General features: G+C 39.7%; 1 protein-coding gene across 1 annotated transcript in view; it reads left to right on the top strand.

Annotated features, from left to right (window-relative positions):
- Window positions 1-21,325, top strand: part of VSTM4 (V-set and transmembrane domain containing 4) — a 34,807-nt gene extending 13,482 nt beyond the window's left edge. The window contains exons 4-8 of the mRNA XM_027648152.1: window positions 277-384; window positions 4,563-4,596; window positions 9,585-9,697; window positions 10,550-10,611; window positions 21,156-21,325. Of these exons, the coding sequence (XP_027503953.1) occupies window positions 277-384; window positions 4,563-4,596; window positions 9,585-9,697; window positions 10,550-10,611; window positions 21,156-21,281 (443 nt within the window). The 3' untranslated portion in view covers window positions 21,282-21,325. The remainder of the gene's footprint in view (window positions 1-276; window positions 385-4,562; window positions 4,597-9,584; window positions 9,698-10,549; window positions 10,612-21,155) is intronic.
- The last annotated feature ends 382 nt before the right edge of the window (window positions 21,326-21,707 follow it).

Here is a 21,707-nt window from a genome sequence, read left to right as displayed (position 1 = left end):
AAAAAAAAAAGAAAAGGAACAGTCCATTGCTTGCTCCTGAAAGTAAGATCTCATAGGTGTAGTTACACCTATTTGCATTTATGGAGATTTCAACCAAATTTTTAACTAAGTAGGATATTGTAGGAAAGTTTCAAGTGCGTTAAACTATTTCTGAACTCTAATCCTACATCTTTAGGGCCAGAGTCTATTTAGATCTTGTAAATGTAAATTTTTTCTATCCTGTCATCATGAAGAATACAGCTGTAACACTGACTGTCATCTGTGCTTGGTTTTCAGACCTATATGTGTATGCAGTGTTTGTGTGTTCCATAGGAATCATCAGCGTCCTCCTTTTTACTCTTGTCATTCTCTGTCAGTCACTTCTGAACAAGAGGAGATCCACAGGTGAGTGAGATGTCATTCTTGACGACTGTAAAGCCATTATCAAAAAGTGGAGCAGGGGGTGGGGGAGAAGAAAATGCAGAAGAAGCAGGAAAAATAAATATTTCCTTGCCTTGGTTGTAATTTAAAAAAAAAAAAATGGTAGGAAAAAATTCTGCCAACCAAATTAGAACAAAGTAATTTTCCTCCCTTTGAATAGCTATTTCACTTTAAATTTTTTCAAAAATCTTTCACCTTTGCACAAATGTAAGCTGAAGGCTGTTGGAACTTCTTTCAAAGCAGACCAAGTGCTGTATCATTAAGTTAATTCTGACCAGAATCTAACATTTTACATGAGTCACATTTCTGCACATGTGTAGAGGCATTTCAAAGCAGTCTTGCTCTGTTCTGTTTTATTCTCTCTTCCTGAGTACCTGTCAATATTCTTGGGAATATGAGGGGGTTTATTAGTACATCCTCATTTGTAGCCTTTTTTGAAACTAAAGTATCGTTTCAACATTCAAATCTGCCTTTTCATAATAATCTTTCAAGGTCAAGGATTATTGTTTCATTCTTCTCTTCCTCAGAGAAGGTTTCTCAAAAAAGCTGCATCTACATCCAAGCAGTCCTGTTGTAAACAAAAGTGCTGTTTCTGATCTGTGGAGTAACCTGTGCAGGCTCTACTTTCATTTCGGTTAAAAATGGTTTGTTTGGAGACCTCACACAAGCTTCAAAGATGAGACACCAGCATGCTTAGCAACAGAGGAGAACATAAGGACCACCTCTGAACAGAAGGTTTCAGAAGGAGCTTGGTTAGTGATTTGTCTTGTTAATGACAGGAGAGAATCATGACTTTGGTGCCTCTGCAGCACTACACACATACCACAAAGGAATGAGTGACTCAGATATACAAATGAGAAGACATGTAAACCAAAAATAGGTGTATAGAGAAGCCTTTGCCTGACCACAAACACATTTCAGCCTGTGGCTCCATCTTCCTGGTAATACGCTTAGTAGAGTAACTCTGATTCTAACTGAACCCAACAACTCTGCTTGCCAAGAGGAAGGAGCAAGATCGATGTTATTCTTCCTACCCTGTTAAGTGATGACAAAGGTTTTGTGCCAGGGGAGTACCCACACTTAAGTATGTTGGTCATGGTGAGTCACTCTGAAGCCACAAGCACTAGACTGATGCATCTTAGTTTTTCTTTAGTAGACCCAATTCTTGGGCTAGAATTCTTGCTTCTGTTTCTGTCAGCTGACATCGGTGTAAGCATACAAGCAGCTTGGAGAAAATGCCTCTTTACATTGAACCAACACCAGTTAAATATAGAAATAATATACAATATAGAATAAGCATGTACAACAGATAAAAAGTCATTTATTCTGAACTACTAAAACTTTTCTTCGTTATGCTAATATCTGAATAATTGCAGGCTTCACCAAATTTTTATTTAGGTGTTGAATATTATTCAGTAAACACTGGCAGCATTAAATTTACACATTCAATGAAAATATTGCAGAAGAAAGCTTAGCCAGTTATATTACAAGATTTTCAGGCAAGTTGTTCAGCTGGGACCACCTGATCAGAGTATTTTCCAGAGCCACAATAATTGGCTCAGCACCTAGTCAAGAATCAGGGTATTAAAATTTCTGAAGCAGCATTGAAAGAATGCCAGTGATGGACATAGTCTCCACCAGCCCCACACTGCTTTTTCTCCCCACAGCTTCTGGGACATGGCAGCAAGCTCAGCCCTGAGCCTCTGACCCACAGAGCAACACTTCCCTGAGAAGTGCTGTTTTCACTCAGCACACGGGTATGGGGCACAGAGAGCCCCCTCCTCTTTCACAAGTGCTCTACCACCTCCAGAAGCACCTTCCAGAGGTTACAGTTTGACCACAAGAGGCAATATCAGTGCTCTCATTCAGTCTGTTAGCACAAGGCATTATTCCTTAAAAACCATTACTTATCTCCTCTCCACTGTCAGTACTCTGTACCTCCAACCTAGGCAGGGCTAGACAGGTGCAAGTATTCATGTGAAAAGAGCCTGCAGTGAAATCATGAAGTCTATCCTTCTCTGAGAAAAGACAGGGTCAGCAAAGCAGTCTTCCCTCTGCATAGCCCTAAGCCTCTCAGCAGGCTCCAGGCACAGCCTTCTTCCACCTGTAATGAGGCATTGCCACACCAACTTCCTCAGCAGCCCTAAAAGAGAAACCTCAATGCTGTTCCATTTGAGACCAAGTCAGGGACCCAGGACAATCAAAACTGTCTCCTTACTTCACCTCACTGGGCAAATTTCCATCAGAGTTTCTCCCTGAACCTCTATAGTTCCCCCACTCCTGCCACAGAAACACCAAAAGCTTCCCTTCCCTCTCCCACCACTCCAGGTTCCCCTCCCCAGTTCCTCAGCCCAAAGAGAACAAGGAGGATAATGTGCCCTGCCCCACCCCAGCCCCACACAGACAGAGTGGAGGCAGATACCCAAGCACAGGGAGAAGAGGGAAAACTGCCCAACCCTCTACAAGAACAACCTGGCCTGATCTGGAACACAGTGGAACTCATACCTGAACTAACAGTTGGAATTCGCCATAGATGAAGCTGGAGAGTGGTTGAGTTGCCATCCCTGGAGGCATTGAAAAGACACGTAGATGTAGCACTTAGGGACATGGTTTAGTGGTGGACTTGGCATTGTCAGGGTTAATGGCTGAACTCAATGATCTTAGAGGTCTTTTACCTCTTATGTAATATCATTTAAACCTAAATGATTCTGTGATCCCTCTGGAATGAAACCTGAGAAGATCCTGACTCATGTCAGGGTTCTGACAGGAGAAGGGTGACACTGAACCCAGTTCCTCACCGAGGGAGCTCTCTCAGTTTGACTAGGTTGGCACTGCATCTGGGGCTGGCCCGTAGCACAGGGAGCTATGGGATGCTGTGGGAAGCAGCAATGGTTGCACCTGGCAGTCCCTCTGTTGTTCTGGTAGAAGCCTTTGCCCATTTGTTACAGGAGTGATTGCTCTTCTTGATTCCTGGTTCAAAGGACCGGAGTATTTACTGCAGGGCAAAAAAAATAACATATACCTAGTGATGCTCAAAAGTGTGTCAACACTGTCCATGAGCTTTCCCTTACTCCCAAAGGATCAGGCCTACTGTTCTCCTGTACATTTAAAAAAGGCCTGACAAGTAGATGGAAGCATTGCCTTGCTTGGCTTAGGCATGGTTCCTGTGTTAGCCCCAGCTCCTAGTGCTCTCAGTTCCCCTTTCCTTAGGACCAAAATGCACCTCCTAGGAGCTGTATAGCTCCCTTGGAATGGGAGCATTTAGGTAAGACCAAATATGAAAACTTTCCCGTAGAGAGGGGGATAGTCATGTGAGTGTACTGCTGTCTGGTTTTCATGGTCCTTGAAAGGACAGAGAACAAGAAGGGAGAGGCCTGTCTGTGTTGTATTCAACTTCACATTATGGCCCAGGGGTGCACCCTCTCATCCTTCTGAGAAATAAGTTGGCAGTAGGTCGACCAGAAGAGCCAGAGTCTGTCCTCTGAGAGAAGCATAGAAATCACAAAGCCACAAAAGAGCATCTTAATAACCCTGGCTCCTAAAAGGCTGCAGCAGGGGCAGCTGCCCTTGCTCAGGACTACTGACTCAAAGGAATATGAAGTAGAAGGATTTACACTGCTCACACACACAGCTGTCAGAGACAGGATAGTGGCTGGACTGGACCTCTGATCTGATCCCAGGAGGCAATCCCTTTATGCCTGTGGCCACAATCTAACTTACATTAGGAATAGCAGTGGCTCCTGTGGGTGAATGGTTTATTTCAGGCTTCTGGAAATAAATACAGGCACCACAAGGGAAATCAAAGTCTTCAAAGTAAAATTACTGGTCTGCTGTGCTTTTCCTTAGCAAGCTGTGTTTTGGCTGGGCTCACCACTGGAATGTGTGTTGCCCAGGACTTCCACAGCAGAATTTTGTTGTTGTTTGATACATTCCCCTCTCCCAAGCCTAGCTATTGTCTTTGAGTCAGATTACATTTTAATGCACAATGTAATGTATGGTGACAATCAGCAGCTCTCCCAGTGTAACCATCTGGCAGCTTCACAGTCTCAGCAACACAGGTCTATCTGCAGTGCCCATTTGTAACTCGTAAACATTGTTGATATGAAGCCACATCTTCTTTCTGTTTTTCTTTTCTTTAACAGTGAAGCATTACCTCGTGAAATGCCCCCAGAACAGGTAGGAGATTATACATCTCTTTACTGTAACCAAAGGCACCAGTTCTGGTTTTGTTTTGCTGAGTATGCTGAACAAGTGTTTTCCAAAATGTTTACAGAAAGATAGAGTCCAGGGTCCATGACTCATGAATGTGCCTGCTGTGTATGAAAAGGGAGATCTACTGGGCTAGCTGTAGGTCCTGAAGGTGCTTTAGTGACAAGCCTCTCCTTGGCACTCTGATTTGCTTATTGAAGAAGCCAACTTGTGTGGCTTTCTAGGGTTTCCCAACATCTCACCAGATGGTAATGACTTACACCATCCACATAAATAGAACAAATCTCAATGTCACCCAGTGATTCCCACACTAAGGAACAGGGAGTGGGGCTAAAGCTGATTTTCAAGGCCCATAGTCTTATTCCCAGATGAAGACTCCAAGTGATAGGAAAAATTCTACTTCTGCTGCAGTCATTAATCACTGTCCCTTTAAATACCACCAGCTGCCAAAAGTTTTTGATGGTGTGGTGCTATAAAACTGGTTTCTATTGCATGATTTTCCTGAGATATACATTGTGCTGGAACTGCAGTAAAAAAATATGACAAGTATTTTACAAACAAAAAAGATGGAAGAGGGGTGCCTCATAACAATACAGAACCACAGCTGTTTCCCAGTTTTCAGTGACATAAACCATGTGTTTCTAGCCTTGTAGTTTAAATGCAATACATCTTGTTATCACATACTGTTTCTCATAGTATCTCTAGATACTGCAGGATTCGATGCCAAGTATAGCACACAGTAGATCCTCCAAGAATGTGATTTTTAGTGCATTCTCATGAGATTATCAGTGAATTCAATCTAACTGACACTCAGATGGAAGTGAAGTCACAACAAAGCTACACAGAGTTCAGGAGAGGCCAGTACAAACTGAAACTTTCATGTTATTCATGGAAATATCTTTGTTCTGTGACCCTGACCAGCCATTGCACCACACCAAAAATTTACAGAGACAGCTCAGCAGTTTTCATTTTCCCCTGAATATTTTTTCTTTCCCCCTTCTTTATTAGCTTCTGGGACAAAGTTGGAGTTATAAAAACAAACAAACAAACAAAAGAATGGTGAGGGGGAGGAAATCAAAGTAAATTGATAGAGAATGCAAAAAGAGAAGAAAAATAAGAGCTGGTTGAAAAAATGGAGCATGGCAGTCAGACAAAAAGACTTGTACTACAAAATCTGCCTCTCTGGGAATAGAAGATGCAGCAGTGATACTACTCCAAACACTACAATTAGGAGACCGAATAGCAGGGAGAAAACAAGTCAATGTTATTTCTTCACTGTAAAACAGAATCTCCAGAAGTGAAAGAAATGCACGACTCTGTATGGATAAAAATACAATTTCATGTATTTCAGCATGACAAGATATGCTAATGAAATCCTTCATCACACAAATGCATGGATAAAATGCATTGACTTATTAAAATTAAATAGCTATGAAAGTTATAACAATATCATATTTTTTATTATGTTTCACGCATGGTACCATTTATTTTCCACCCTTTGCTCAAAACGCAAACCATTAATTCCTTTGAACTCATTGCTCTTCACCTGCACATTCCTTGTCTTGGAACTTATTCCAGCATATTTAGACCCAAAACTCAGTGTCTAAATACCCACTAGGCCAAACTGATTAACTAATTTGCATGAGATTCTTGCAGTTTAAAATTACTATGCTGTGCAAAATTCAGCCTTGATTAGAGAGGCTCAGCTCAAACTCCCTTAGTGATATTTCAAACACAGAGCAGAATCCAGTTTCAAAATTACATTAATAGTCTGGTGTCTAAGAAATATCTGTAATCCCACTGTAGTAATACCTAAGCATCTTAAAATATTTTATGTCTTGACATGAGAATGGTATTTTTACTTTTAATTGGAATCTGAAGCACAACAGGCGAAGTGATTTGTGCCAGGTCTCACAAAATGGCAGTGGCAGAAAAGAAAATTAAATCCAGATTTCTTGAGTAGAACAAAGCAAATGTTAGGTTTCGGTTTGCTACTTGACCAATAACAAATTAAGGGAAAAAAATGAGTTAACCAAAACCCATTTCTTTACCACATTTTAAAAATAACTATCTAAATAAAAAAGTTCAGTTATTTTTGGTTTTCCAAACCACCTAATTCCATTTTCTGGTGTTTTCTTTTCTTTAAATATCCTCCTTATTATTATTTTTCTTGCTATTGGATCGTTTTGTCAGTTTTCAAATCCAGAAACCACCAGGAGGTGTAGCTTTGAAAACGGGATTTTTTTTTCTTTCCTTTATATTTGTTTTGGCCTGAACTCTCTAGTCCTTCAGTGACTGCTCTTCTGAAGACAAATAATTTATAATTTGAAGTGAATAAAGTGCTTGCCTCAGAAAGCTGTCCACCTTGACACCTTGGTTCCACAGTGCCAGTCTGGCATCAGGGGAACAAATTCGCCAGAACAAACTAGAACCAAGTACCCAATCCATCCCTGGCACCTTCTCACACGCCTCCCCTATCTGGAAAATATCTAAGCAGCTTCTAGTTCACTCAAGTGAGTTTTTTGTCATCCCCCTGCAGACTTCTGCCAAGGGAAAATAGCCGATTTTGATGACAACAAGAAAAGTTACAAATCCTATACTCTAATAAGGATAGTATAGCAAAAATTCTAGTAGTTTCCCAGCTCTTGGAACAGCCATGACCTCCAGGGAAACTGCTGTCCTGGTTCCATGATTATTAGATACCTTTCACAGGTTATTCTCACAAACTCTTGTATTTTTCTTGCTCTCTAAATACTCATTAGATCCTTCAAGAAATGCACAACATGACACTGTTGAAATGGAAACCAGGAGGCTGGAGGAGGAGCTGAAGATAAAAAACTAACTTTCCTTTTAGACACAGAACAAGACAAGCTTACAAAGAGGCAGTGTTTCAGAGCCAAGGAGTCTTTTCTGAGCCTCCTTGTTTGGTTTGAGGAGCTCAGTTCTAAGATGGCAAGTATAGTTATTGTATCTCTCAGAATTAGTTAACCCTGTATGGCCCTGGCATTTAAAAGAAACACGCAAGTCACAAATAAATTTCTCTGTAGCTTCACTTTTTTATTGGCAACACATGAATAATAACTAATGCAATGAATTGATACTACACCTCTTCATCTATTGTGCTTAAAGTAGCTGTATCAGAACAATAGTATCTAAGCTACGCATCTGCCTGAATGACCTTGGATTATTAAACCCCAAAATATTTTAAAAAATCATTCTCACCCCTTTTTGGTGTTCTTTCTTTGCAGTTTGCTGTTTGGGTAAAGTAGCCAGGCAGGACAGTTTAATTTCCTGCTGGTTTTAAACCATTTTATGTCTTGATTTTAATACAGAAACAGTTGTTGTGGGGTAAGTTCATAATAGTGCAGGCAGACTTTGAAATTGGTTCAGTGCAGTCCTTAGTTTACATAACTGGTGTGATTTGTTCATAAATTGTGAACATATTTTACTTTTTAAACACATTTTAGAAAGTTTAGCAGCAAACCTATGTTTTTTACTGAGTGCATGAGACAGAACTCAGGAAAATCAGCAAACCAGAGTCTTTTTGTAATCTACACAAGTGTAAATTCAGAGTGATTTTACCAATGGAAGTGACATTCATTTGGATTTACAACTGTGTAAAATGGTAATATCTGTTCTTTTGTTGTTCTTGTGTGGGCAATAGCTGAGACATCTAAATTTTCATTGTCTTTGGCCCAATTTGAATATTTTATTCTATTAATATAGAGAGAATGTTTCATTATGCAAAAGAACCTGGAGAGGAACAGCAACTTGGGACAAATTATTTAAAATTCAGTGAAATCAGTGTTGTCAGTGTTATGACTATGGAGACTTTGGTTGGATCTCATTGTGTGGTGGAACTCACCAGCACAGAATAGAAAGGTCCCCACAACCCTACTGCATTACTCTTTCCCAAGGTGAGCCCCGGGTCAGATGCAGCTGAGCAACAACTTCTTACCAAGTCACCTCCATCACTGTAGTCATCATAACTAACTGGTTTACATTCTCTTCCCACCCCAGCTGTAAGTTAGAATTTCTTTCACTGCCAATACAATTTTATCTCCCTTTAGCTGCAAGCTGGCAGCCCCTGCACAGTCAGTTACCAGAGCTCAGCTGACACGGGGTGACACAATCGCTGCAGCCTGACTGCATATCCAAGCCCTAAATATTCAAAGTAGAATTTACGACCTCAGGCTTTGGGAGATGATAAGGGTAAAAAATCCAGACCTAGAGGGTTTTAGACTGTAATAGTCCAAACACAGAAGCTCTCTTGGATAGGAATCTGTTGAAATATAACTTGTACTCTTCCCTCATAGCAACTAGCACTTTTTCAGCATAGATGTATTGGAGAATGCCCGAGTTAGAGACTGGGGCACAGTTTCTCCGTTTTGTGTTTCCTGAGCATGCTGGCCTCTTTGAAGAAGCTAGAGTTTGCAAATGTGGGTTTGTGAGCTGCCTGAAAACATGCTGCATGCTCTCCTGGCCTGCTGGCCCGTCAGCCAGCCTTAGCCCAGAATCTGCACTGAAGATTTTCCTTTACTGTACACTCTCCATGAGAGCTTATGCAAGTCACCTAACCTGTCTGTGCCTCTGGCCCTCAAGGGCAGGCAGGTAGAAGTTCATCCTGAGTGCAGCAGTGGGGTCATACATCTTTTTAAGGAATAGGTGCTATGAAATGAATGTTGCTTAAACCTGACAGTTTGCATTTTCTGTGCCAGGATGAATCAAACTTGATGAGTTTCTCAGCCACACTGTATAGATGAAAAAATGTAAGACCCAGGGCATTTCAAACCCTCTTAAGAGGTTTTTCATTATATCCCCAGATCACAATCCAAGTTATTGGGCAGGGATTCTCACAAGTGGAAGGTGGTGTGTTTGCATGAACTCACTAGGACAAACCATCTTTGCCTCCATTGCCTTCATTTTCCCCCCACTTATGAGCCTGTGCTTTGCAGTTCCGGGGAAACAGTTACCAGTGTGACAAGCCTGTCTCCTCTACAGCCTAAGAAGGTAAAGAAAAAGAAAGAGAAAGAGAAACTGGAGCAGCCACCAGCCATTCCAGCAAAAGGTATGAAAACAGAGATGCAAAGGTATTTCAAGTGCTAGGCACAACCATGGAGGAACAGGAAAGTATGGGATGTCAGGACTCCTGCACTCTGCCACTGACTTTGCCTGTGAGGTGAACAGTGCTTGCTCCCATCAGTGGGGAAAGAAATGGCCTGTGCCTGCTACTGGGACCAGGCTCTCATCTCCCTTCAGCTTTAGCCATTGTGAGAAGCTACTCACTGAGTCCAAGCAAGAGATCTCAGCTCTCACTAACCAGAGGAGAAAGAGAAACCTCTGCAGCAATATTCACCCTGCTCAAAGAGAAAATTAAAATTAGGCAAGTCGAAATTACATGTTGGGGGTATTCTGAGGAAGGCAGCAAATTGCACTCTTAAAATTGCAGGTGCACTTGGGAAGTCAAGCAAGCTGGGTAGATAAAGACCAACCCCTTGGGGACCTCGCATTCAAAGAGGATTTGTGACTCTGGGGCCAGTCTCACAAACTCTTGGGTGTACTTTCAGAGCACCACTGCCAGTGCTAAGCCAGTGGGAGACAGGAGGGAAAGGATCTGAAGGTTTACTGTGGGTTAGATCACAAGTGATCAGTTCTCAATGGGTATATTTGCTGTATCATTTGCACGCAAACAGCATGTCTTGCATATCAGATTCTTTAATCTTATGAATTTTTCTAATTCATGAGCATTATGCTTCATTGTAAAATATGTTACCGGAAATACAGTTTATCTCTGGTATAAATACATGTATTTGCTTCTTATTTGCTATTAATCTGTAATTTACAGATTGCTAATATATATACTAAAAATTACAGGGAATGATAATAATATGAAATGATCTCTTAACATTTATTTTTATAGCTCCAATTGCCAGTAATTTCCCTAAGCCCAAGCTCTTGAAACCTCAAAGAAAACTGATCCTGGTAAGTAATTTTCTATGACATCATTTTCTGCATATTCTTCTCTCTCAACAAAATCCTGTAATGTTGCCAGAACTCTAGATGCAGAAACTATAAATTGGCTTAAAAATCATACAGGTTCTATTTTTTTTAAGTAATATTTTTTCAAGTTAGGAATTATCTTGGCTGTTTTCATTTTGAGCATTATGTTATACTGGATTATGTTTTCCAGCTTTCTAGCAGTTGTCGTGTCTACATATTTAGCCTGTTCTTAAATGAAACCTGCTATTGATTCTCACATACTCCTCGCAGCTGGTGCTTTGGAAAAAGTACTAGTTACTGATAGAATCATAACTCTACTGGTTATGATTATACAAACTGCTTTTGAGACTTTTCAAGTCAGAAACAGCAAGCCTGATTCTGCACTACACTGGTGGAAGTCAGGAATAACTTGAATTGCAGGAATATGATGTGTTTGTATAGCTCATACTAAGGAAAAAAACCCCTCATATGACAGTTTCTCTTGGATATGAGTTTCTGTTTGAAAAATACCGCTGCAGATGCATGCCAGACAAACCAGTTAGATGGTGAGATGTTTCTCTGCTTTTATAACAAAGCAGTACCTGGACAAGACATCCAGCAGTAGCAGAGAGAGACAGTTTTACGCCAACTTCAGCTCCCTGTATAGTCAATAGAAAGAGACACGAGTTAGAGTAGGAGTCTGATGCTCTCAGTAATTCAGACTACTGCTCTGAATTAATTGCCTTTTGGGATTCCTTTCTCCCTTCTCTGGTAATAGAGAGAGAGCCCAGAGAGACTAACTCTCTAATTTAGGTGAAGGTGGGTGCCTAAAATTAGGCCACTGGAATAACCCGAATGCCATGTGATGGTTTCACTTTCTGGTAAGAGTTAGAATTGGGAACCTTCCCACCAATTGTCAGTAAATAACCTCCAAAGGATGGTCAGGGTACAACCCTGGATACCTAGTTGTAATGCCAGGTGGCTTCAGAATAGCTCAGCTATCCTAGGCAATTCTTCTGCTTGGGTATGGAGCTCATCTCTCCTCTGCTGGTCCTGCAGGGATTGCCCCTTGGCCAGACTCTGCTAATACAGGTCAGGTTTCAGTAGAGGAAAAAGTAGAGTTTTAAAAGTCCATGACAAAAGCTTTATGTCCAGGTAGGTAATAGTGGCAGGCCAAAATTGTGCTAAGAGGACAAAGACACAGATGAGAGCACTTGGCACCAGGGGTGACAGCCACCCTTTGCTATGCATGCTGCATTAATCCCTGTGCCCAGGCACATCAGTTAGTCTTCAGCCCCCTTAGGAAAAGCTCTCACCAGTTAAAGCACTCAGACTCTTTCTGCAGGTCAATAAAGCACATCAACACACGCTGAACTTAAAGTAAATCCGTTTCCAGATGCTTTTTCTTTCTGGAATAATTCCAAGGATAGGCCTCAAATAGCTGTTGGCTCTTTCCATCTTGCTATGCAACCCCAGTCAAGGTTCAAACACTTTGAAGGTGAGCAGGAATAAGGCCTTTCCAAACAATGAAATCAGCTTTGTCTTCCCTGTCGCATGCACACATCAGACTCTGTTTTAATGCCTTGCTGTTGGACTTTACTCTGGCAGTTGTTTCCATATGTTGCTCTTTTCCCTTTCATATTTCACCTCAGAGTGCACCTGGAGAGACATAGCAGCCCTCAGAAAACACACAATCTATGGATATGAGTTAAAGTCAAAAAGTAACCTAGCAATAAAGTGCAATAAAGAACAAAGTAAAGTAAACACAAGTCAGTCTATAAGGCACATTCAGAAGTTGAGCAGGATACTCCTCAGAGCAGTTTCCCATTTCTGTTCCTCTTGCCTCCCTTTACTACACAGTTGTCTATGTTTTAGTATTCTCAGGACAAAAAAAAGAAAAATATCCATTTTTTCTGCTTTTAAAGTATTTTTTCAGTGAGAAAATTAATTGAAGTAAAAGAAGTTTCAAGAAAGATAAAAAATGTTATTAAATACAGAGAAAAAGACATATCAAATTTATCTAAATGAAACATTTTATTTATTTTCAGCAAACTTGTCACTCCATTTTTTTAATTGTCAAAAATCTCTCAGATTTTAAATTTTTTGTCTGCTTTGAGGTAAAAAAAGTATTATCATCATCCTGCCGGATCTCAGCAGGATAAAATAACTTTTTTCTCCAACTATAATTATTGCACAGCTGATGTCTACACTAGGTCTTTTGTCCACTGATGGCACATAGTTACTAGGTAATCATCACTGCAGAGGCAGACACAAATTGCTGAGTTTCTGGACTACTTCTACAGCTTCCTTGTGCAACCCAAGGAAGGTACCCTACTGGGGCACCAGGAGAATATTCCAGAAAACCTAAGATAACAAGCTAGAGTATAAAGGAACATTACGAAATAATTCCAGTGTTTTGGGAAATTTTTTTGTAATAACCTAAATACCAGCAAAATTATTTCCAGAGGACATGTGCTTCTGGTTTCTTGAAAGATGTTTATAATAAGCTAGAGAATTTCTTTTGTTGTTAACGTGCTAGAGTGGGTTGCAGTATAATTTTACAAGAACACAATAATCTGGATAAAATATGGACATAATCTCAATGAAAATTAAAAAAAAAAAAAAAGAGAGAGAGAAAGCCTAATATCATGTTCAATTGCACAGCCTTGAGTAAAGCCTTTTAAATACTCCACTTAAGTCATATTGCTTTTGCTTGAGCCAGAATAACAATTCTATGCTCCCTCTGTTGCAAAAATATTCCCCATCAGTGTCATTCTCTATTAGCATCAATGAGAAATGTCTACAGATCAAAGGAAATAGAGATGCTGCAATGCAAAAAGGGATGTTTTTTATAGCATGCAAGAAGCACAGAGAGTCATTAGAAAGAAGAAAATTCTAGGGACCCACAAACTCCTCTCTAAGGGCTGTTCTGCTATAGCCTTAGGTACTTAGCCCTTTGAGTTGGTAGAGATAAATCTTATACTTCCTCAACCAAATTCTCTGGTAAGCCTTTATTGCCTCCTAGAGATTAGCTGTCATAGCCCAAGAGTGTCAGTTATAGAATACCATCTAAATGAAAAGGCTTTAGTGTCTTTACATGAAGGCTTGAACCACCAAGCTGAGGAGCTCCTATGTGATTCACTACAACCAATGCAAAGGATGTGACTTCAGGTTAGACCAAACCCTGAAATCTTTACTTACGCAAAATTACTGTTGACTTCATAATTTTCACACTAAATTTTAAGGGTAGGAATACCTGCATAGATAAGACAGGTTGTAGGGAATCTCCCTGATTCTGCTGCTGACTTTAGTGCACTCTCCTAAATCATATAATCATAACACTTTGAAATCAGGTAAATATATCCTGTATTACAAATGATCCCCTTCGGCTTAGTTCTTCAAATGTACACAAGAGTTGGTTTCTGCTGTTCCTACACTGACTAAGTTCTTGAATAACCTCTTTATTGGAGTGTATCTGGCTTCTCTAGTTCCCTGCCACAGAATACATATTGTTCCTATGTGACTTCTGAAGTACAGTGCTTTCACCATAGCCGAGACATTTAAGAGAAGCATTCTACTGCCTTCAGCTCATACAGCATAGACAGCATTGTTTATTTCAGCATGGATTGGATCACAAATGGCTCAGTGCTACACCATTACTGAGATGATGATGATGTTAAAGCTACTTGAGAAATAGGAAGGGATTATGGTTATCTAAGACTGAGGGAAATTTCTAGAAGTAATTTTGTTAACTTAGAGTGAAAGGGTAATCTTTGGCACCCATTCTACCCACTTGCCTTTTTCAGGCACCACTTATAAATTTTATGGTGACATTTGCAAAGCCAGCTCAGAGATCTGGATTCTCAGGTTTTGACAATGTAACAGGAATGGTAAACTCACATTTCTTTCTGCAGCTTTGAAAACCTCATCTTTATTTATCATTATAAGCTAAGTGCTGAGAATGTGCTGAGTGCCAGCCAGTCCAAGTCAGGACAGTCCCTGCACTGAAAGTGCTTACTCTGCAGTGAGCAATATGTTTGAAAGTCTGGAATTTATAAGTATTCATTCAAAGGACATGCCGTGTCCTGCTCCTGCCATGTCCACAAAGCAGAAGGGTGTTGTTTTGAGCAGGAACTTGGCACAGGTTTGATACCTGTGGAACTGAGAAGGCTGTGACTTGGTCTCATCTGTTTGTACTCAGTAAAATCAAGCTCTACATCAGTGTGTACTCCTGGATCAAGCAATGAAGACAGGTGCCCCTAAAGCTGCCCAGAAGCTTAGGTTTCCTTCACCTGAAGAAAAACCTTTGACTATGAGGTTTCAGGAGAGTACTTCCCATTGAAAAACAAACCAACCAGATCTACTGTATATTAGAACCAGTGAGCCTAGAGTTCTTTTGTGAAAGCTGTTTAGATGTGCAAGTGAATAATCTGCAGACTGGTTACCACATCAGAGCTGTGAAATGTAAAGAACTGCTTTAAGTTTCTCATTGGTGGGAAATTTGTGCCTCCTAAGCAGTGCTCCAGCTTGCTGTCCTGCAGCTTCACCCTCATAGCAACCTGGGAGCAAATTTACACATTGCAAGGTTGTACTTGATGAAGGAGTTGATTTTTTCCTTGTCTTCTTTTTCATCTTACATTTAAGCACTACATCATTCTAGCCAGTCATACTATACGCATCAAGCTAGCTAGGAAAGGTAGGCTTGTCAGTATTTTGCACAACTGGTAGGATTCCACAGTAGTCTTAACTTAATTGGCCCTTTCTTTGAGAAAGAAAAAGGAAGTGAAATACATCTGCTCAGTAATTTGTGATTCTGGATCTCAGATTAATCAGGTCTTCCTTTCTTCTGGATGATTTTAAATTAAAAGCTGTGCCACCCTCTTTCCTCCACTTGTAACAATAGGTGATTTAAGCTCCCAGTTTCTTAAGGCATTGATCTCCAAAGACACCATACATATGATATACAAAGGAGTGATGAATAGTTTTTCCTGACTCCCTGTGATCCTTTAAAATTTCCATCCAGTCCTCATAATTCCTCTCTCTGCAAGATGAATAATCCTTTTTTTTTTACAGGCTCTCTTTAGGATGTGAGATGTCCACAGGACATGAATATCATTTGCACATTCAGGCTGACACTCGGAACACCACATATTCAAAAACTACTGAGTTATGCCTGCTTTCCCGTTCTGATCAGAGGTTGCTATCTTCACATCCAAGTAGGAATAATTTGTATAAATACATAAAATTTCTTCTTGGAATTGGGCAGAGACTTGTGTATTTACAAAATCCTACTTCAGATGGTTTTTGTGTGATAAAAGTGTCACCAGTGAAGTGAAAAATTTTAATTACTTCCTTGGCTTTTTTTTGAAAGACAGGAAGAAATCAGCCTGATTTCCAGCAGTGTTGGCTTAGAATCTAGGAATAACTGCAACTGTAAAAGGAATAGAGTTTTAGCAAAGGTGAGGATGCTCTTCCCCCAAAACTCATTCAATGGGACTTATTAAATGTCCTTTTTAACTTGATAGTGCTACTAGAAGTCATACTTCCTAATCTCCATATTTTCCAATGTTGTATTTCTTAATTTTGGCACTGAATGCCTCTCTTGATATTTCAGCACCCTTACTGGCCAGTAGTTGCATTTCTAGAGGATAACTCATTTTGCAGATCTAGCTTCAGAACTTCTGCAGAAGTAATTTTTGAAGCTCCTCTGTTTCTAGGGGAATCTCTGGCTTTCTGGCTGCAATTAAGTCACTGACATCGGTAAAGAGTTGAAGCTCTTAAAAAAAAAAAAAGGAAAATCTCTTTCTGACTCCTGAGTTATAGTATTACCTTAATGAGGGAGTCATCCCACTGAAGTTCATAGGGTTTGAGCATAAAGTGTATCTACGGCCCTCAGGAACACTACTGATTTCAGCAAGAAAGACTACAGATTATAGAGTGGTTTTCTGGTGTATATTTAAAAATAGGACTGTCCAGAGACTTTTGTCTCTGAAGCTACAGTGCTTAACCCCACTGCTAGGATGTGCTCTCTCCTCTGGTCCTGGTGGCTCAGCCTGTCCACCAAACATGCTGGATCTTTATTTCAATCCACCCTCACCTTCACCTCCATGACTGACCCTCCAGTGATGGCCAAGCTGGCAGCCATATGCCATCCCCTCCCACAGCTTCAAAAAACAGATGCTTATGAAAAGGAGATATGCAGAGGAGAAGATGGACTACCCCCTTTTCCTTAGGCTGCATACAGCATGCAGTTTCCTCCCTTCTGGGCATTCAGGCAGAGAGAATCAACAATCTGTTCCTGTGGTCAAAGCCCATGCAGTTGGCCTGGAGAGTCCTGTCTAGACACTTTCTGATGCAGTGTGCTCAGGCTGTGACACAGGATGCTCCTGAGCTGTGCCATCTGGACAGTATCTGCATTTTTTCTGTGGAGCTCTTTACTGACTGACTACAAAACAGGATGTTTCTCAAGCATGAAAGGAAGAAGGCCAAAGATTCAAGTTTGGATTTTGCAATAGAAAGGGAGAGAGAAAAATCGTAGTTCCAGGATGTGTTTGCTAAGAAAGAGCTAGTTAATGGCACTGGGGCAAGGCTGCTTTCTTTGTGCTGTGGAGTAACCTGGAGAGAAGTGCAGTTTCTAGAGAAATTTATCAAACAAGCCTTAGCACCACCTCTTGACTCTGTACCTTTCCCATTTGCACTTCCTACAGCATCCCCCAGCACCGCAGTGTGCACCCAACAGGACAGCATGGCCAGGCCATAGGTGGCAATTTGCGAGCAAACATATGCACAATTGTCAAGGTTTGTCCTTGCTGACCTAACCCGTTCACCCACGAGTGCAGGGCATGCCAGTGAGGGTGGAGTTTCATTTTCAAGTGTTCCTGCAGGAAATCAGAGTTACTAAAAATACTGTGAAGCTCTAACTGGAATTTCATAGAATCACAGAATGGCTCGGGTTGGAAGGGACCTTATAGATCATCTTTAGTTCCAACCTCCCTGCCATGGGCAGGGACACAATTTGGGACAGATGCTTGTCAAATCCAGAAAACTCAGAGCTGAAAATTCAGTTTCATCAATAGTTTGTTTTTGTTTTTTTTTTTTCCCTGGTCCTGTGTAAAAGTCATTCTGTATCATATCCCAAACAAAAACTGCACTGCATGTAATTAATCATATAGACACTGAATTTGAAGGCAAATGTCTGCAGCACTAGTCTCTAAAATGCTTAAGATTGAAAGGAACTGGGAAGTCAGGCCTTTTCTGCTTGTTTTTAATAGTAAAATAGAATCAAGGATTTTTTCTTTTATAATTAGAAATTCACGGGTTTTTTGTCATCTTCATGATAACTGGGGTAGTCATGGAACAGTGAGGTTAGAGTAATCTGTAAGTGCAAGTTGGCATCAGTTGTTTTTCCAGACAAGCTAAATATATGAGGTTTTTATTTGCTTGTTTTCTTCATACCTGATTACAAATCTGGATAAAAGTACTCTTAGTTAAATCAGTAAACATCCTTGAGGCTACCAAGAAACAAACTAGCTAAGCCTAGGAAGAGCAAAATTGACATTCCTGGTAATTATGACATAAAAATCAGAATAATTTTGATTAAAAACCCAACTCTTCTATTTAATTTCTAACACAAAATAGACAAACTCAATAAAAACCAAAACTAGATATACACATGCTCTAGTTTCTTTTAAATATTCACATGATAAACCTTGCAGATAGTTCAATAAGAAAAATGTTCCTATAAGTGAACTCTTTTGAGTAGTTGCCCATGAGAAGCCCTGTGACTGGAATAAACTAAAATTAAAATGGAAGAAATCTGGAAGAGGAATCATTTTGCATTTGCCAGAAGATACACTGGAAAATCATGACTCTTCCTAATTGTGGCAAAGTGTGTGATCCCAAGATGAGAAAACAGACATACAAGATAAATACTGTATGGCCAGTCATTCACTGCCTCTTCCTCTTCTGCCCTACCATCCGTCCCACCTGTAACGTCTGTTATTAAAGTCACACGATTGTTCCAAAAAAGGAGGTGGTGGCATGATTCCAGGTTTACACTGCCAAAACATGATCCAGTCCAAATGAGAGATGAAATGGTAGAATTAGTTTTGTTTCTCTCTCTGCTCAAAAAAAAAATTGGTTTTGGACAAACAAACCAGCGAAATTAAATTAAACATGTGGTTGATAAATGAAGTGCAGAAGAGTGTATGGAGTAAAACCCTGGCTACCATGGGTACTTAGAGTAGTGTTGGCTTCCATGCACTGTTATTACACATCCTTTGCTGAAAACTGTATACCTTTCACAATTTTGAACCTCCTGTGTGTTTCCTCATATTTTCAATCAAATTATTACATACTAGAAATATGCATAAGGGAAATTATTCTACACATTTTATGGTGTGCTGTTGCTTGTAGCAGTAATTGAAGTACCTTTTCCACTTATGAAAGTACTAATTTTATTTGGTTTTATTGCTTTTCTAGATGCAATTATTTATTTAGTGTGTTTTGGCTTTATTAAATTATGTTTACTATAGGAACATCATAAAAATGTATGAAAGCAACACATCAGCCACTACTGCCCAATGACTTGTTTTGGGGAACCTAGTGTTATTTTTCATATCCAAACATAATAGAATAAAGTAAGAATAAAAAGATAATCTACACTGGAAAACAATGCAATTTTGAGATAATATAATAAAACACCTGGACAATATGATTTCATAAATCTTACTTCTAAAATTTACATGAGCTGGGTGTTGGGGTGGCTATTTTAGGACAAGCAGCATTTTCTAAATGGAAATGTAAGAAATATGATTAAACAGCAAAGGGGAAAGCATATACAGATTTGGCTTGCCCTGAGCAACTGATTCCTACAGAACAATGAAAACATTTCTACCTCAACAGATGCTCTTTGTCAGTCTTAGAAATGTAGAGTTTTACTCTGGCAGTGACCAAGAGTTTGTTTGTAAAGTTTTATCACATCCATTTTTAGGTGGCTTTTCACATGCAGTGTATCATTATGTATTGAGGATCTGATGTGACAGCCAGTGAAGCTGGCAGCAAAACTCCCAATAACTTCAAACAGAAACTAGATATGCTATCATACACTGAGAATAAAATCAACTCCTGCATTTAGCCTCTGTACTATCTACTGAATAGATGAGCATATATAGTTTTGAAATCTCAAAAGGAATCTTTAACATATAAAAAAGCAAAAAACAACTTAAGTGCCTGGAAACACAGGCTAATACTTTCAGGATAGAAAGAAGAGGGAATATAAAAATTAATTAAGCATCACAGCAGCTGACCAAGAGCTTTTTCTAACTCTTTAAGCCAAGGCCAGAGTAGGGCAGATGCCTTTCTAAACACTGCAGTTCAGTTCAGCCCTAATACACTAACAACGAAAAGATATGTGTGATTTTATTTCTATTACAGTCAAGATCTGTCTGCAATCCACAGGAATTCCTTTTATGTCGTTACATCAGAGAATTCAATGAAAGCAGGAAATTTTCTGTGTTGTCAACAGTGAAGCATTTCATCGTGAATGAGGACCAGAAGCTGAGATCAAATAGCACTACCTATGCAAGTGGGGGAGGGAGGGAAGACCATGAGAATAATGAAGTGCAGAGATGCCAGTCCTGCAGAAGGTCAGCCCTGCAAACAGATGAAGTATTTGAGGATCTGACCTGCAGAGAAGGAATAAGGTCAAATTAATGCTGGAAAAGCATAAACTTTTCCAAGGTCTGGAAAACAACCTGAAACATTAAGTGTGAGCAGCTGTCAAGCACAGGAGCACAAGAAAAGATTTTCCTCCTCTAAGCCACCTGAGTCTGAATGAAGTCCCTAATAGCAACAGGCAGCTTCTGCCATGCATGTGAAATTTGTTTGGTACATTTTTACAGACATCTCTCTTAGCTAAATTTTATAGTTTTAAGTCTAAAACTCAAACACTGTAATAGAGCAGACAGCTTTGGTGGTATGACCTTTGTGCTAAACTCTGAACTCATCTATAGCTTGGCAAAAGGGGTGAAATTCCATTGGAATGGCAGTAATTCTGTCAATTTTTTTCTGCCTTCTGTGTATTTTTAACATCTTTTGTTCTCTTAAGAAACATACTGAGAGGCACTGTGAGTGACTGTGATTAGAGATGTAACTGGTCCAAGGTTTACAGCTGCAAAGTAAATCTGGTATATATCTTTCAAACTGTGAAATCTGCCATAAATAATATCAGGAAACATTTTGCTAGCATACATCTTTCAAATATGCAATATTTGAATTGTCAAAATGTTCAGTGTTTTTGAAACAAGGAGAAATTAGAAACGAACCTGAAAAGCCTACTTATTCTTGGGGATTTTTTAATGTTATTTACTTTTATTTCATCTTCTATGAACTAACTGTAATGCAGAGCAAACTGATTAACAGCATAGATAGAATTTAACAGCATAGCAGAATTAGCACGGGAGCAAGAAGAAATATAGCCCATTGTAGAGAATATCTACATTCAGTGGTAATGACATTATAATGAATTTGTTGGTTCTGTTTTCTAGCTAAAAATTGCGGAGGAGAATTTAACATATGCTGAACTTGAACTTATGAAGCCGATTCAGGAAGCCAAAGGCATTCCCAGTACGACAGTCTACGCACAGATACTCTTTGAGGAGAACAAGCTGTAATAGTTCATGCCTGTAGAAATGTCTTATGTCTGTGTTCTATTTAATTCTTGCTGTACTGTTTATTTATAAAAATCATACAGATGTCCTTATTTTTTTATTTCCATTCATGCACTTCTATTTTTCTGTGAGACTTCTAAACAGCATGTAGTTGAAAGTAATCAGAGAAAAAGCAGCTGGTCTACAAGTGATACCCTTTGTAGAGTTCTATACCCCTGTTGTAAATGAACTAAGTTCCACTTGGGGCATTTTTCACACTAAACATTATTCCTTCTTTAATGTTAATGGGAAGAGTCCAGCTGCAAACATCAACATCTTAACAAGCCTCAGGAGGACTAGTGGCAGGATCCATGTCCATCAGCCTGCTCCTGAAGGCAAAGACGACTGGCTAGGAAAATGGCCACTTTAAATGCATTTTATCCCATCAAA

The sequence above is a fragment of the Corapipo altera genome, unplaced genomic scaffold, assembly GCF_003945725.1.
Source record: "Corapipo altera isolate COAL_440 unplaced genomic scaffold, ASM394572v1 56, whole genome shotgun sequence".
Taxonomy (NCBI): domain Eukaryota; kingdom Metazoa; phylum Chordata; class Aves; order Passeriformes; family Pipridae; genus Corapipo; species Corapipo altera.
Note: the sequence above shows the minus strand (reverse complement) of the source record. Positions and strands in the feature narration are given on the sequence as shown.